The sequence below is a fragment of the Monomorium pharaonis genome, unplaced genomic scaffold (assembly GCF_013373865.1).
Source record: "Monomorium pharaonis isolate MP-MQ-018 unplaced genomic scaffold, ASM1337386v2 scaffold_213, whole genome shotgun sequence".
Taxonomy (NCBI): domain Eukaryota; kingdom Metazoa; phylum Arthropoda; class Insecta; order Hymenoptera; family Formicidae; genus Monomorium; species Monomorium pharaonis.
In genome coordinates, this window is record NW_023415487.1 from 32681 (window position 1) to 50000 (window position 17320).

The window sequence follows — 17320 nt, forward strand, 5'->3', positions numbered from 1 at the left end:
ATAAAAAGTGCACACGGTGATTCTCTTCATGTCGCACATAATTTGCAATCCTCTTAAATCAATTTTATAACCAAGTAATTCCATTAGTAGTATTATTAGTATGGCTTCGAGGTGAGGGAAGCCCCGGCAAGACTATATGAAAAGATTCGAGCCGAGTACCGAAGAAGTGTCACTTCTGGACGGGAAATAATTTCTAAATCACTTGTTCGTTTAGAAAAAAGAACAGCCAGAACCAGATGTTCCCTCTATTGTTTTCAGTCTTCGTTGTAGCCGTTAAAGTATTCAAGAAGACTACTCCTAATGGTGAGTACGCTCAGCCCTACGAAGGCTCCTTTAACAACTTATCTTTCTTAATAAGCTCCTTTTAATAACGTCACGTTAAAATATCTCACTAGGCAAAGTTACGGTATATCTGGGGAAGAGAGATTTTATCGACCATTTAGATTACACTGATCCTATCGACGGCGTTATCGTTGTAGAGAATGATTACCTTCAGGGTCGCAAGGTCTTTGGTCAGGTAGGTAAAACCTAAAGAATCTTTATGCGTTCCTGAGAAAATGTTCTCAGATGATTCTTGAGAAATGTCCAGCACAATTCTGTTAATATACGATACTGTACGTTATATTGCGCTTAGGTCACAACAACCTACCGATATGGCCGTGAAGAGGACGAAGTTATGGGAGTCAAATTCAGCAAGGAGATGGTACTGTGTCGTGATCAGATAGTACCACAGAAGAAAGAAAAGCAGGAGACTACATCGATTCAGGATCGCCTCTTGAAGCGCTTGAGTTCAGACACAACTGGATCAGCATTTCCGTTTACGTTCAATTTTCCACAATCTGCTCCTTGCTCGATCACTCTCCAGCCCGGCGACGATGATCAAGGGAAACCTTTAGGAGTCGACTATGTCTTGAAAATATATGTTGGCGACAATGAAGAAGACAAGGTAACGAAATAAAAGATAAGAAAATACATAAAAATTAAAAAATTTAAAAATAATAAATATATAAAATAAATACATACATAATATATAGATAACATGAAATATGTACATAAAATTTCAAAAAATTGTAATAACTTTTATTTTATCAGGGACACAAAAGATCTTCCGTATCGTTAGCTATCAAGAAGCTGCAGTACGCTCCTCTGTCGCGAGGCCGCCGACTTCCTAGTTCTTTGGTTTCGAAGGGATTCACCTTTTCCCAGGGTAAACTAAATCTAGAAGTCACACTGGACAGAGAGATCTATTATCACGGAGAGAAAGTTGCGGCGAACATCACAATTACAAACAATTCGCGAAAGGCAGTGAAGAACATCAAAGTATATTCTAAAAATTAAGATAAAATAAAATTTTCAAAAAAATCACTGCTTGTCGAGTTTTTTTTTTGCAGCTGTACGTGGTTCAACATTGTGAGGTAACTATGGTAAACGCCCAATTTTCGCGACACGTGGCTAGCTTGGAGACTCATGAAGGTTGCCCGATCACGCCAGGTGCATCCTTTACGAAACAATTTTATCTTGTGCCTTTGGCCAGCAGCAATAAAGATCGACGTGGTATCGCTCTTGATGGGCACCTCAAAGTGCGTAACAAGCTCGAACAAGTTTGAATTCATCAATTTTTTATCACGTTGCTAAAATATATATAATAGATTATATATAATATACTTTACTAATATCATATATTAGTAATTTATCTAACATACATTTGTATCTAAAAATATTAATATGCTGATATGTAGATAGATAGTAAAGATTGTTCTTTAAATGCAATATATAAATTAATATAAAAAATATATAGGAATAAAAATATAAAAAAATTAATTTTAAAACTATTTTGTTTAGGATGAAGACGTAAATTTAGCATCCTCAACTCTGGTAGCTGAAGGCAAATGCCCGACTGAAGCTTTGGGTATCGTGATTTCTTATTCGATCCGAGTCAAGTTGAATTGTGGTACTTTGGGTGGCGAGCTGAGTACCGATGTTCCATTCAAACTCATGCATCCGGCTCCTGGTATATCACTTATTCTTACATCTTAATTAAGACAATTTTTTAATACAATTATTTTTAGATAAAAGATTCAATTTCGAATTTAAGTAAAATATTTCGAATTTTTAATTCAAATTTATTGAAGTATTTTTTTTTGTGTAGGCGCCATTGAAAGAGAAAACGCCATACTAAAGAAAAGCAAGAGCATCGACAGAGCACGGTACGAGAATTCTTGCTACGCTAATGACGATGATGATAACATTATATTCGAAGACTTTGCTCGTTTACGCTTAAACGAACCAGAGTAAACCCAAGAAAAAGAAAAGAAGAGCGAAAGATCAGCACTTTTTTACTTCGCGATCGATTATTTCAAAAGAATTTTTTGCTCATGGATTAACTTTCACATTTAAAATCAAGATATTAATGTCAAATCTAAAACAAGTTATTACATATAATTGAAAACATACACAAAAAAACTTAAAATTAAAATATTTTAAATAATTTATTTAAAATTTTATCTATCTCTTTAGATTCTTTTGATGTGATTTCTAGCGAACAAACTGTGTTAAGTGTATGTACGTATAAAAAAAACTTTATGAAAATTAAATATATATTATGGAACACAATTACTGAAAAAAGAATGAAAAAATACAAAAAAAGCGAAAAGATAACTAAACAAAAAAAATATCTTGGAATTTCTGTACAATGGTGGTAGTTGAACAGAAATTTATTGCGAGACGAGTAAAAAAAAGTTTAATAATTTATATTTAGTTAAGTTTAAGAATTTCCCGTCTTATCAGAAGTGACATGGTATATTATTCGTCCCAATTAATTTCTTATGTTTTACAGTATTCAACATTCAATTATTTATTAGTAAAGAACTGTTGATTGATGGTACTGTTCAGTTGCAATTACATTAGAAAATACATATAAAACTGTAAAAACACATTTTTATCTATTCTCTTTTCTAACCGATCAATCCTTCACATGTTACAGCGAATATACACGCACCTGCTACACTTATCGATATAAAAAAATGCGTGTGGGGATTGCTACGTAGCTATGAAAGATCATCGCATTATTATCGAAAATTATATATATTTTTGCGGCTATACAAAATATTACAGGAAACAACGATACCAAATCAATATCAGTCTTATGCAGAGCATTAATGAAGACGACTCTCGTTGGTCTTCGTCTAGTCGTACATATGCGAGTAATATTCTTGATACGTCTGGATATAGGATTCTTTTTCTATGGGTGTCATTTCCGCGATCAAGGTGTCATTAACATCGGTGATCGCAACGGTTTTGCCACCAACGCTAACGGTCGGTACTAGTTCATCGTCCTCGGAATCCATTGCATCCATCTCGCCTGCAAATTGGTTTGCCAATAGTAAAATTCAAGAAAATACAGATTTTTTAAAGAAATTATTTAAAGGTATTTAGAAATTCTAATTTAGAATAGTTTCTTTCTTATTATATTCAGTTTCAAAAATTTTCACCCTATATTATTCTCTTGATGTTCACAGTTGACTCTCCTAAGTTAGAATCTCTTGATAAACATTTTTCTTACCGGTATCAACCGCTTGCATTTCCATATCCTCCTCGTTATCGCTACTGTCGCTGGATTCCTGTGGGAGTGCCGCCTTGATAGACGCCGCAGAATTAGTGCCGCCCTTCTTCTCGTGAGCCAACAACACTGACATGATGTCCTCGCCCTGCTTATTGTTCGTCGTAGTTGTATTTGTGGCAGTGGCTGCGGCTTTATCCAAGATGCTATCTTGCGTATTCACGCCATCAGGCTGAAAGATATTCGCAAATTAAGAATAGGATCCACAAAAAAAAAAGATATGACAGAATGACAGAAATATACCTGTGAACCGTCAGAATTGATAATTGTACTTTCCATCATCCATATGGGTCTCTCCTTTCTGTGATTCGATGCGTTGTCATCGGGAGATTCGTCGCCGATGGTAACGTCCACTCTAGTGTCTTCCACCATGAAGCCCGACATTCTGGTAGCTTCACCCGACCACTGTTCGCTAGGCGCTCTAAGACTGCTTGGTTTTCTCGTGTCGATACTATTGAAAATAATTATTTTAACAAAACAAACATTCTCTTATATACATAAACACATCTTTAGAAATATCATGTACCCTCGAATAGTGTTGATATCAATAGGTTCTGGTTCCAGTATTTCAGGCGCCAATTTAATTCCTTCCACTTCCCTTAATAATATATAAAGTGGTTCCAACTGTTCATTAAACTTTGCTAATAGTAATCTGGAATCTTTCTTTGGAAGAGCAGACTGATCTTCTTCCACGATCTCCCGACAATATGTACATCTAAACTCGCCCGTTCTCATATCAAAAAGTTGATCCGCCTATACAGAAATACGTAACTACATAAAATATTACAATAACATTACAATCAATATTACAATGTGATTACCAGGGTTGGGAAGTAACGTCGTTACCATTAGTTACCTTTTTGGTAACAGATTGGTAACGGCGCTACTTTTTCTGTGTACTGTAACAGTAATGTAGTTACACTTTTTAAGTAACAGTAACAAATTTAAGTTACTTTTATTGTTAGTTTTTATAATTTAAATTTTCTATTTATGAAATATATGGTAATTTTTGTATATTTAGTCTTCAGTCATCAATCGATATACAGTCTGTTATCACAACTTGTTATATTTAAGATTGTCCTAAGAACAGTTTTAAAATATCATAAAGCCATTAGTTTAACAACAAACTTTATGAATATTGGTTTTCAAGTTTAAGCTTTTTTATAATGTAAGAAATGCAATAAATTGGATAGGACAAAAAAGAAATTTCATCTTTCTTGATTTAATTCTTAAGATTTTATCATTTGTATATGCTTACTTCGAGATCAGTAAATGTTTTTAAACAACTTGGACACTTAAAGCTCGCTCTACTAGTTGCATCTCTCTCTTCAGTTTCCATCCTCTTTCTCATTAAGTCGAGCTTATACTTAACTACATTTACAAATGTCTGAAACAAGAATATAAATTCATTCTCCATTTACTTTCTGTCAAATTATAAAAAGAATTGCGTTTGTTACTTTGTAATTAATAAAGTAATAGTTGACTTTTTGTGCTTTGCCATCTGAGCCTGTTTCCATTTTTAATCTCACTTGAATGAACTTGTCATTTCGAAGCGTTGATATCCTGGCTCTCAACATCTTGCGTTCGAACTTGAGCAATTCGCAGATATCATCTTCTTTCATGCCTGTAGAATATAATATATTTGTGAAATATAATATGTTTATATTAATAAAATATTTAGTTTGTTCTTTATAACTGTATACTACTGATGTGATAAGTTAAAGACAAATGTATTTTTCTCATTCTAGCTTTTTAAATCAGTTCAGTAGTATAACTATAAAGAACAGTCCAATTATATGAGCCATGAGAAAACATATCCTCCTAGGTCAGCATACAATTACTCACATGGATTCCTGACCAACATATCCACGATTAAAGCATCCTCTATCGTGTAGAATCCACGCACAACAAGACGCGCCAGTTTCTTCAAGCTACTAGGCACCTCAGTGACGAGTTTCTCCTCGACGCTCATATTTCAGGCGACGAAAATTGTTTTCAGTGTCCGTTGCCGAATGATAATATTTGACCAGAGATATTATTGCAGTTATTATCACGTTACAATCCTGCTCACATTCCAGATTCACGATTCTTTACAGCCGAGTGCACTTTACCACACGCGCTACGTTTTTTGGCAATACGGTCACCGCACACACAGAATCGTAAGTTCATTGTCATCTTTCTCCCGAAAATCAGATCTACGCATTAAAAAAAAGAGATATCTTACGGGAAAATATCGAGAAAATATCGGCAGGTACGGCATTCAGAGAAGAATTCCGGCAGTTTCACGAGTGACAAGTTACATGACAAATTTTTACGATGATCAGAATTTTTTTTTCCCGCCCGTTTCTTTTCCCTTTCGTCCAAGTTACCATGGTGTTTGTCCTGAGTTGAAACTCGTCGTCCTGTACGTCAGGAACCTTGACAAAATTATGAAAGCACGACACCAGTCACGCGGCACAGCCACGGAGCCACAATCCCGACGACTGTTCGCGAAAGGTCTAGGTTAGAATCGGGAAAATCCCGCAATCCACTTCGGCATTGCGCCGCATGACGCGCGACGGCGCCGCGAGCTGCCGCGAGCGCGCGCGGCGGAATACCTGCGCCACGCGGCGCTGAAATTCGAGCGCGCCGCTGTGTGCTGCCACGTTCGACGCGCACGCGTGGAAAAGCATGTGTATGTGTATTAGTGTATCATGTGTGTGCCGTGTGGTGGAACGGTGGAAGCTCCCGTTGCATGGTACTGCCACCAACTGTCACCAACGTGAGTTGTCATGAGTGCTCGTGTCAATGGTGTCAAGTGTCAATCAGTGTCAACATTTCTCGTACCGTATAAAAATTCGCGTATAAATTAAGTAAATTAATTTATCAATGGCGGCGATTGATAAAGTTAAAATTATCGTGGTCGGCGACTCAGGTAAGTGCGAGAAACCATGTCTAATATTTTCAACACACACATGTAACACTTTTTGTAGAAGATTGCCGATAATTCATTACCGCTTATATTTTACTCGAAGAAAAGAGTTTGAGATAATTATTATAATAATGATTTCTCGTTTTACTGATATCATTAATTTTTTTTATTACTCTTTCTAAGACAATTTTTAGGTATATTTAGGTTATTTATAATTGTGTGATAATTTACACTAATTGTAAGAGAAATATTACCTTTATGAAAGAGCGTATGATTTCTGTAATGATAATAAATATCTTTGTCATCGCAGGTGTCGGTAAAACATCGCTGACACATCTAATATGCCAACAGCATCCTATCAGCAATCCTTCCTGGACGATAGGTTGCTCGGTGGAAGTCAAACTGCATGAGTACAAGGAAGGCACGCCGAATCAGAGAAGATACTTCGTCGAACTATGGGACGTTGGTGGTAGCCAAAGCCACAAAAACACTAGATCTGTGTTTTACAATCCCACAAATGGTAAACAGCATGTTTCGTAAAACTAAGCTTATAATGTCTATATATTTTGTTCAACGTACGGACGCATAATTATGACCAGAATATGACAATGATTGCAAATATATGTCATTCACAACTAGGCATAATATTAGTCCACGACTTAACAAATCGTAAATCACAGCAGAATCTGCAGAAATGGCTGGAGGAGGTTTTAAGTAAAGATGGAACATCTTCAAGGTCCAAATCGTTCGAGGACTTTGATCCTGAGAAGTTTGTGGGCTCGACGCAGGTGACAACGATTTTTGAGATTATGTAATAATGTTATTATGATACAAGTATAACAAGCTTATGATTAATGCTTATTTCTAGATTCCAATTTTAGTTATTGGTACAAAACTCGATTTAATCTCAGAATCCAAGTCCGTTAAATCGAGTATTCACAGACGTTCCGCGACCATCGCGGAGGAGTGTGGTGCCGACGAAATATTTTTGGTAAATATCACTCATCTAACAATGTTGAGGAAAATTTAATGTTCAACGATTAACTATGATTAAGAAGTTTTGGATTACAGTAAACAGTAAAATTTTTTTAGTTTTTGTGAAAGTATTAACCAATTAAATTCTTAATAAAATGTATATTAAATTTTTTTAGTCAAGTTAATTAAATAATTATATGAAATAGTTTAACAATTAAATTTATTAATTGATTATATTAATAATTATATATATTTGAAATTTTTAGTTGATTATTTTAGTTAGCAAATAAATTAATACCAACACTGGTTAATGCAAACTCACCAAACTCATGCTTGACACGCTTTATTTCAACAGGATTGCCATCAGATAAGATCTTTAGCGGCAGGCTCTAGTTCGTCCGTGAAACTTAGCAGATTCTTCGATAAAGTTATTGAAAGACGATACTATTCCTCCAGAGAAGCGCTCAGTCCCGACAAGCGAAGACCGCCATTATACACTTCCTCGCTCTATCCAAAGTTTTATCATAACGATTAAGTGTGTTATGAGTATCATACTGTACTAAGATCTCAAGAAAGATCTTGTTTCGCATTGCACAAGATGATCATTCTTTGTAACGCATAGGATTACGCGGATTAACTATTGCAAGGTCATCAATCTCGCATTTCTTATCCACATTCCTAATCTTCCCATGAAAGTATCTTATAAGATATGCTCAAGAAAGAGAAAGAGAGAGAGAGAGAGAAAGAATGAATTGTATGTGTGAACTCGTAAATAATGAATATAAATAGGTGATATTTTTCACGTGTATCTATATTGTAAAGACATCGCGTTATATACAAAATACTTATTTTATAATATAACGCAATACATATCTATTTATTATCTCGTTAACAAGATCCATTATGTAATCATTACGTGAAGAAATACACGTATCTTTTCATTAAATCAGTGTAGGATTATTACTGCACCAGCCAATGAACAAATAAAAAACAATATAATTACAGTTTCAAGTAGAAAAACTATATTTTAATTAAATCTGTATGAAAATTAGATCTAAAAATATCGATTAATTTTTAATTTATTATTTTAATAGATTTTTAAATCTTGTTGCTCGGATTATTCTAGCAAACCTTTTTTGCTGAACTTGTCTCTAAGGGTTTTCTGGAATTGATGTATATGAGTTTTTTGGGTTGCTCATTGTGAATCCTTTATCGCTTTAATTTTTTTTATTCTTTTTATTTTTTTATTGTTTTTTAATTTTTAGCAAGAGTATCCACTTTTCAAATTCAACACATAATCGCGCGTTCTGGTCTAGAGTGCAGCGGAACGACATGACGCCGTTGACGTGAATTGGTCAAACTACCGAGGATAATAGTTACTTCGCGGTGATTTTCCTCCTCGCGGCGTGACAGCGGCGCGCGGCGAACAGTCTTTCAAAAGACACGTCCTCCCGGTCCTCCGCCACCGAGAGAGCGTGTGCGGACGCAAACGACAGAGGCGCGTGACAGGTGCGCGGGACAATTCGCGTGTATACGATATACGTATGGTTTGAACTGACAGCCAGCAAAGCGGGGGAAAGCGGGTCTTTCCTCCTGCACTGTGTAATCACGCGTAGACCGCGGTGACTCGATATCTCGTTGCATCAGTCTCTGAAGAAGATCTGACCTCAGCACCTCTTCTCGAGGGTCCTCCGTTACGTGTGTGTAAGTGCTCGATTTGGGGCAGACACGTGCGTTTGCCTGCCATTTTTTCCGCTTTGTCTTCGTCAAGGTTATTGCATCCACACCATTAATAGGCGCCGACGCCAGCGTCGCGACGCGCGCATCTGCGGAAGAACCTGCTTCTGCCAGATTTTCAGGCTGTTGCTCGTTTCTTTCAATGTAGATTAACTTATTTTCTAATTTTTTCTTAACTGTTAAAACTTAAAATAAAAAGAGAAAGTTAATAAAAGCTGATATTAAAGTTAAATTGCATCGCCAGAAATTGGCCTTGACCTTGACAAGAATATAGTTAAAATTAATTAATTTTTAACATGGGGAAAAAATTAGATAACTTGTACAATTGAAATTTTGTTTTAAATGATTCTCTTTGAATCAGTTGCCAGTTAATCGGAGGAGGCGTGATGCTCGAGTGATTTTTTCGTTTTTCAGGTAATATTCGTCCACAAATATGTCTTATCATCTCGCGAAGAAGTGTGCTAGCGCCAGTAATCTCTGTCACGTGTTGACGCGTGTACAACCCACGATTTGTATTCAAAGATATAGTCACGTTCACGACATAGACGTAAACTTAAACGGTGGACCGGTCAGTATTCTGAAACAGAAAATAGCAAGGGGTGAGTTGGCGAGTGATGCACACCAGACGAAAGTGGCGCAGACCTTGCAGAGAATTTATCACGAGGTGCACGATTACAAGCCACAGCAGTTAAATCTGTTAGAAAAATGGTTCGGCGGCAAGCGGAGGGATGCGCCAAAAGGGTTGTACATTTACGGAGCAGTGGGTGGAGGTAAAACAATGTTGATGGACCTATTTTACAATTGTTGCCAGGTATCTCTCTGGTTGCTGTTTGCATAAGTAACTGTGCATGGAAAGCCAGATTGATTATCTTCATATTTTTGCAACATGTTTTTTTTTTCATACAATCTAAAAGCAGAGATAATGTAATGATTCTTGTGAAATTTACATGACACTTATTAAATGTTTATTGAAATAACAGACGGATGTTGTACTATGAGATATCATAGGAAAGATTTTTAAAAAACAAACAGATAAGTTAAAATAAATGATTGAATAAAAATAAATCGTTAGGAACAAATAACTGGAGATAAATGATGGTTTTCCATGTGCAGTATGGAATAAAAGTAAAATTTTTGCATGGTGTAATTAAAAAATATATTTTTAAATAAAAATGTTTCAGATTAAAAATAAAAAAAGAGTCCACTTTCACTCTTTCATGCTGGACGTGCATAGCAGGGTACATGAGGTGAAGAAGACTATTGTACGAGACGTCACTAGCACCAAGCTGCAACCTTTTGACCCAATACCTCCAGTCGCCTCTGGCATCGCAGAGGAGACATGGTTGCTGTGCTTTGATGAATTTCAGGTTGAGATTCATATTATTTTTACAAGAAAAGATATCTCGTAAGGTATACAACTGTAAATAAAAGATCAATGAAAAACAGATGCGTTGCAGGTGACAGATATTGCAGACGCAATGATACTGAAGCGACTGTTTATGGAGCTGTTCGATAATGGTGTGATAGTGGTCGCAACTAGCAACAGATCGCCAGACGATCTGTATAAGAACGGACTGCAGAGAGGAAACTTCGTACCATTTATAAAAGTGTTGAAGGATCATTGCTTGGTTAGTAACTTGGACTCTGGAATAGATTACAGACTGAAGTCAGGATCTGGAGACAAAAAGATATACTTCATGTATGTAGAAATTGAAGCATACAGTTTGCGATAACTCTTTACATTGTCGCCACCTAACGCAAGTCGTGTCTAATTATATAAGAAAAGGCAAGGATGCAGCGAACGACGTGGACAAGGTTTTTAAGTATCTGTGTTCCAAAGAAAACGACGTGATACGGCCACGCACGATCTCCATAAGAGGACGCAATGTCACTTTTCGAAAAACCTGCGGGCAGGTGATGGACTCCACGTTCGAGGAATTATGCGACAGGGTGTGATATCTTTCATCTCTTGTAAAACACTCTTGTACGCTATGTTCATTAAAAGTATGTATAATACGATTGATTTTCATGCAGCCTCTCGGAGCGAGTGATTATTTGCAATTGAGTCAGGTGTTTCATACGGTCATAATAAGAGACGTGCCTCAGTTAAATCTACGACTTAAGTCTCAAGCCAGGCGATTTATCACTCTCATCGATACATTGTACGATAATAGGGTAAACATCTGTTATGTACCTTAAATTATATCAGCAGTTAGGAACTTATCCAGATTAATCCATAAAATTATATAGAATATTTAAAAATTTGCAAATCAAAATACTATAGCAAGTTTTCGAAAAATTAAATAAAATAGTTTTAGATTTTTATTTCAAACAATAATTTTTGAAGAGGGTTAAGGATTAAAGGTTTAGGATTAAAGGTACTTAATCAGAAATCACATTTAGACGGTTGCCTGTCACTAATATTTATAGCTCGCGTGTTTTATGAACATGTGACTGTCTAAATGTAACTTGTGATTGATCAGTTTTAAACTTTTAAAAATTATGTAAAATAAAAATTTACAAATAATTATATCTGATTTAATTTTTTGAGAACTATTTTGCTCTATAGTATTTCGAGTTATTTCGGGACACTGTATAAAAAAATTTTTGATTAATAAATTAAAGCAAAGCCAATATGAATAATGAAAGTTTATTAAATTGTAGGTGCGAGTAGTTATGTCGGCAGCTGTACCACACACGCAATTGTTTTTACCGGAAAGTGAGTCCGAATACACCGAATACACCGATGAGAAGAGAATGTTGATGGATGATTTAAAGATTTCGCATGGTTCGGTACATGTCGATTTTAAAGCAACATGTCGATTATACGCAAATTTCTTGCGTATAAAATTGATTTCATTATATTAATTTTATCTTTAGGAGGATCACAAGGCGAACATCTTTACTGGAGAAGAGGAGCTTTTCGCGTTTGATCGTACCGTGTCGCGTCTGGCTGAGATGCAAACCTCACAGTATTGGGAGCAATGGGAGCACCACAGATAATGATAGTTTTAATATTAGCAAATAGATTCGTATAGCTCCGTACGAATTTATTCTTTACTTGAGGCTAACGCAGGTTGTTAGTATTGACGAGCGTAATTTTTAAACGATCTCTCGCGCGAGCATTAAACTTTCGTCAAGTGCACGCGTTTCGTCCATGTTTAACTTTCTCGTCCGTTTAACTTTCTCAGTATTTTGTCTCGTAAATTATTTCGTTAAGGACACAAGAGTTCCTCGGAGATTACCTTTAACGTTAAATTATTTATATGATTATTTATGAGTGTAAAATCATATAAAGTGAGCCCTTATGCAATATGTACGTTTGTATTGTGTGTATATATGCAAAAGTCAATTGCAGTTAAATTACAATTAAAATGAATTTTTGCATTAATGATGTATTTTTCTTCTCTGTTGTACCGCAATAATATTGAACATTGAAAAATCTTCAGAATTGAGAAAATTAATATTTTAAAACTGAATTAAAGTCAATGACTTATAATTAAATTCTGTTAAAAGTTGCGTTAAAATAAATTGTCAAATTTAATTTTTTATTTGTGGATTAAGTTTATATGAAATAATTAAACATTTTCTCACAAAATTTTTGTTTAAGTTTCAAAAATAACTAGTTAAAAACTTATTTAAAATTAATCAAGGTAAAATCAATGTAAAAATGATTGATTTTTTATTATCTAATAACATTTATTATTTATAACAAACTTTTTAGCTATAAATTATTCAACCAATTGCTAATTTTACAGTACCTGTACACTTTATCATCGATGATCGGTCACATCAATATTCTAATTATCTTTGGAAAGGTTTATTACACCTGATGGTGGTACACACACGATGTATACAATACATACATATACATGCCAAAGAAATTTATCAGTTTACATTTTTTTAAATAGTCATTTAAAACACAAAATAAATTTACTTTTTCCCTATAAAACAACAAATACGATCATTGTGATTATTATCTCTAGTCCTAAATAACGAGACGGAAAAAATTTAATTGTATAAGTACCACGTATTGCAAGTGTCCAACTCCGTATCTCCGTGTTTATCGTTCTTATCGCTTGTAGAGAATAATAACATAACTGCTTCATTTCAAATAAAGATTAACAGAGACGACTCTTGGATGTGTGTGATAATCACGTGGCAGTTTCGTACAAATTTGTCCATGTTTTCCTCGAAATCATGGATAACCATCCGGTAACCTCTCAAGGATTTCAAGTAAAAGTAAGCGACACGGTCCAAGGTAATTAATTAATGTAGCATTTCTGATTTCATATTATTTTATTCAAACATCTGTTCTTATATTTACACATTCCTATTACTTATACACACACATATAAAATTGTTATAATACATATTTATACAAATATATATGTTGTGTGTGTGTGTGTGTGTGTGTATGTGTGTGTAAAATTTGTTATATTTGAATTTTATTTTTTAGTCTGGTTAAAATCGTTGGAGGTGTACATCAACGAACCAGCGGTAAAGAAAAGCGAGCGACAAATAGTTTATTTAGCAGATTCACTAACAGGGGACAATAAAGTGGCTTGGTTATTAAGGGCAATAAGTTTTCTCGACTTAACCACTTTGAGTAACGACGATACGAACAACACAGTGGAACAATTGTGTAAAAATGTAAATTGAAACATGGGTGTTATTCTTTAATATGAGTGTAATTGATTGATTATTTAATATTGCAGGCTGCAAATCCCGTAAAAAGCCTGCCATTTCAATGGAATAAGCCGCTTCACACAGCTGCCGTTTGTGTTTATCCATCCAAAGTACAAGCTGCAGTGACTACTTTAAAGAGACTGAACAAGAATAATGAAATTAAGATTGCGAGTGGTAAGAAACAAAACATTTCTTCTAACTTGACTTGTAGACGTAATTATATTATTTAATACAATTTTGTAACAGTGGCAGCAGGTTTTCCTTCTGGACAATATCCATTGGAGACGCGATTGCAGGAAGTGCGCTATGCCATAAAATTTGGAGCGCAGGAAATAGATGTTGTGATTGATCGTTCGTTAGTTTTGAATCATGACTGGATGAAACTATATGATGAGTTGACAGCTATTCGTAAAGTTTGTAATGAGAATGAGGAAATATCAATATGTTTGAAGGTTATCATATCATCAGGGGAATTGTTCAATTTGAAAGATGTGTACAAAGCATCTATGGTAGCTCTGTTTGCTGGCGCTAATTTTATCAAGACATCTACGGGGAAAGATACAGCTAATGCGACGTTGCCAATGGGCATTGTTATGTGTAGAGCGATAAAAGAGTATGAAAGACTGACTACAAAAAAGGTACAGGATTTTACATTGATCTTTGCCATAATTGAGATCTGTAACATATTTATTATTTTTAGATGGGCTTTAAACCTGCCGGAGGCATTAAAACTGCACAAGATGCTTTACGATGGATGGTCTTAGTTAAGGAAGAATTGGGAAAAGATTGGTTGACAAACGAACGTTTTAGAATTGGTGCATCCAGTTTATTGGTTGACCTTGACAAAGAAATTAATAAAACATATAAAGAAGCTTCAGTTTTACAAGAAAAAGATCCTGCCTCCAATGAGCAGATACCTGAAAGTTCCAAAGAAGAAAATTCTAAAGAAAATATACCATTCAGTGAAGAAAAGATACCTAAAAGTTCGAAAGAAGAGAAAAAGAATAAGAGAAAAGAAGATAAATAAGACTCTAGAAATTAGATCTGGTGGAAACAATGATAAAATATTTTTGTATCATTTCTATATATTCATAATTTGAAACTAGTTTGTGCTTTTTATAAATTTCAATAAATTTTATTACATAATGTGTTGTAAGAATTAATTGTTTGAAAAATTCACCCGCAATAAATTTTAATTTTAGTTTAATTTTTTAAGTTATAATAAAATTAGGCACAATTGCTTTGTCAAAAGAACGAGAGAAGATCTTTTTAGAAATTAACTGTAAGTCGCACATATGAGTAGATGAGATAACGAAGAATAACGTAAAAAAGGATGAACATTCACACATAGCATACATGCTTACGAGTTAATAAATTATTAGACAAACAATCAATTGTATTTTAGTCGAAACATCAATGTAATTGAATGAATACGAATTAGACTTACTACCCGATTTAATTTTAAAAAAGGTAAAATAAACACGTCTTTATTTCTTAATCACAGATCGAGGTTTGATTATATTTGATAATATGAAAATTTATTTCAATTGAAGAAAGTTAAATAAAAAACTAATTATACTTTGTTTCTTTAGTTTATTTATCATGTTTAGTTAATATTAGTGAAATTATCCTCGACTAACAATGCAAGTTGTAAAATTTTTCATAAATTCTTTATGTTTTTGTTTTCCTTCTCTTTCCTCTTTCTTTCTTTCTTCTTGAAAAAGATTACTTATAATTAATATAAACATTAAAAAATCTAACTCGATTCAAGCAATAAAGTAACAAATAACAATTGTTAGATAATTATGATATAGATATATAATAAATGATATAGAAAATGATATACACTGACAGAAAAGGATACTTGATTCAAATAGTTATTTGAATGATACTAATAACAAATTTTATAAAAAATAAATATTTCAAATAAGTATATTTTCTATAATTTAGAAAATATTTGTTTGAAATGTTATTAATTTTTTATGTAAGTAAAAAAATACCACCATATATTTATTATAGATAGAATTCTATATTCTATTGTAGACAAATAAAAAGTAATAAAAATATCACATTTATCTTGATTATATCAAGGAATATCAATAATATCTTGTATATGTATACAGCAAATATCGATTTTTTTACTAATAATCAAGAAATTTCTCGTGCTACTTCGTGAAAAACACGAGTAACATAGAATAGTAAGCGATATCGTGACGCCCATGTGCTAAATATATCGATCAGTAAATAGATCCTACATAATCGACATACTTGGTGCACATAATGTCATTGCGGTCACGTAAATATACAAGTGTCTCATTAAAATTCCGATTTCCTTTTCTCTAACTAATAACGACTATACAAAAATTGTAAATAATCACAAAACGATTGGATTTCAGAGAATCTGATTGGAGTTTATTTGCACGGAATGTTTGCGCGCGTTATTTCTATAAGAAATATTTTACATCAAGATGCAGTATAACTGGTTTAATTTTGTGAAAAAAGCATGTAAAAAATTGGTGAATCCAGTGTTTCTCTTAATTTTAGTCATTTTGTAATCAAGCTTCGAAATAGAAAGTACATTCGCGAAAAATCAGAGATTTTGCATAAAAATCAAAACTGTTTCTAGATAACATTTAAAAATATATTAAAGATATCTCAATATTTCTTAAATATTATGTAGGTTGCAATCAATCAATCAATCAATCAATCAAAACGCAATCATAAGTAAAAAGTTCAATTTGTTCATCTAAAAATATAAAAAAAAACTTTTATAATGTATACAAGTCCACAATTATTTAAATTGCCCACAAATACGACATTATATAATTATATTTTTATTATTTGAGTATTATCCTTCCTTATCGTCAAAGCGTGAAGTTCATCCTTCAGCGTATTTTTTTTCTGCAGTACAGTCGAGAATTGAAGACATTTCAATTACACAGCCTCCTCCCGAGAGCGTTATTCCGTTTACGAAATATTCCCATTCAAACTTGCGGATTCGTCCGGGCGGAGGCGGGCGTAATTCGCCACCGGAAATCGAGGCTCAAATCCAATATAGATCGATCAGTAAATAGATCTCGAGCCGGCGCGAGAGCCGCGTCATCGGCTGCCCCTCGTGTAGTATTTGCAGCTTGCAAGCTCCGCTGCGTCTTGCCCTCTGGCAAAGCCTGCCGTGACACCGTTTCGGCCGCATTGCGCCGGGCAACGGCCGGGCCCGGCCCGTCCTTCCGTCACCGTCGGCTGTAATTCCGCGCTAGTCGCACGCGGCACGCCCGGCTCCAGCGGCCGTTCCGGCGCGCGTTTCGACCGTGCCCACGCACCAGCGAATGCGGTGAGTCCCCCGTCGATCGTGCGTGCATCCCCCACGTCATCTCATGCGCCACGCGCCA

General features: G+C 34.6%; 5 protein-coding genes and 1 long non-coding RNA gene across 8 annotated transcripts; 4 read left to right on the top strand and 2 right to left on the bottom strand.

Annotated features, from left to right (window-relative positions):
• The first annotated feature begins 141 nt into the window (after positions 1-141).
• On the top strand, positions 142-2931 carry LOC105833829 (arrestin homolog). The gene is made up of 7 exons (XM_012675850.2): positions 142-303; positions 396-517; positions 635-946; positions 1093-1320; positions 1392-1580; positions 1843-2011; positions 2150-2931. The coding sequence occupies exons 1-7, from the start codon at positions 237-239 to the stop codon at positions 2293-2295; spliced, it is 1233 nt and encodes a 410-aa protein (XP_012531304.1). The 5' UTR covers positions 142-236; the 3' UTR covers positions 2296-2931.
• A 134-nt stretch (positions 2932-3065) lies between these two features.
• Positions 3066-5591, bottom strand: LOC105833828 (general transcription factor IIE subunit 1). Its single transcript, XM_012675849.3, has 7 exons — positions 5465-5591; positions 5077-5243; positions 4878-5006; positions 4146-4372; positions 3863-4070; positions 3563-3791; positions 3066-3361 (listed from the first exon to the last, which is right to left on the bottom strand). The coding sequence occupies exons 1-7, from the start codon at positions 5589-5591 to the stop codon at positions 3186-3188; spliced, it is 1263 nt and encodes a 420-aa protein (XP_012531303.1). The 3' UTR covers positions 3066-3185.
• Positions 5592-6301: 710 nt separating this feature from the next.
• On the top strand, positions 6302-8447 carry LOC105833831 (rab-like protein 3). The gene is made up of 5 exons (XM_012675852.3): positions 6302-6533; positions 6841-7050; positions 7170-7318; positions 7399-7521; positions 7861-8447. The coding sequence occupies exons 1-5, from the start codon at positions 6488-6490 to the stop codon at positions 8038-8040; spliced, it is 708 nt and encodes a 235-aa protein (XP_012531306.1). The 5' UTR covers positions 6302-6487; the 3' UTR covers positions 8041-8447.
• Positions 8448-8595: 148 nt separating this feature from the next.
• LOC105833827 (putative ATPase N2B) lies at positions 8596-12633 on the top strand. 3 transcript variants are annotated; one of them, XM_036294416.1, is made up of 8 exons: positions 8596-9207; positions 9657-10053; positions 10424-10609; positions 10700-10941; positions 11024-11192; positions 11277-11417; positions 11907-12035; positions 12123-12633. In XM_036294416.1, the coding sequence occupies exons 2-8, from the start codon at positions 9676-9678 to the stop codon at positions 12243-12245; spliced, it is 1368 nt and encodes a 455-aa protein (XP_036150309.1). In that variant the 5' UTR covers positions 8596-9207; positions 9657-9675; the 3' UTR covers positions 12246-12633. The 3 variants fall into 3 exon arrangements, with proteins under 3 accessions (XP_036150309.1, XP_036150310.1, XP_028048617.1); XM_028192816.2 differs by lacking the exon at positions 8596-9207 and adding an exon at positions 9216-9386; XM_036294417.1 differs by lacking the exon at positions 12123-12633 and having other exon boundaries at positions 8596-9209; positions 11277-11404; positions 11907-12036.
• A 274-nt stretch (positions 12634-12907) lies between these two features.
• Positions 12908-13406, bottom strand: LOC114255036. The gene is made up of 2 exons (XR_003626366.2): positions 13270-13406; positions 12908-13186 (listed from the first exon to the last, which is right to left on the bottom strand). It is a non-coding gene; the product is annotated as an uncharacterized LOC114255036 (long non-coding RNA).
• On the top strand, positions 13174-15090 carry LOC105833830 (deoxyribose-phosphate aldolase). The gene is made up of 5 exons (XM_012675851.3): positions 13174-13503; positions 13702-13895; positions 13961-14105; positions 14178-14569; positions 14632-15090. Exons 1-5 carry the CDS (start codon positions 13443-13445, stop codon positions 14956-14958), a joined length of 1119 nt encoding a protein of 372 aa, XP_012531305.1. The 5' UTR covers positions 13174-13442; the 3' UTR covers positions 14959-15090.
• Positions 15091-17320: the final 2230 nt, after the last annotated feature.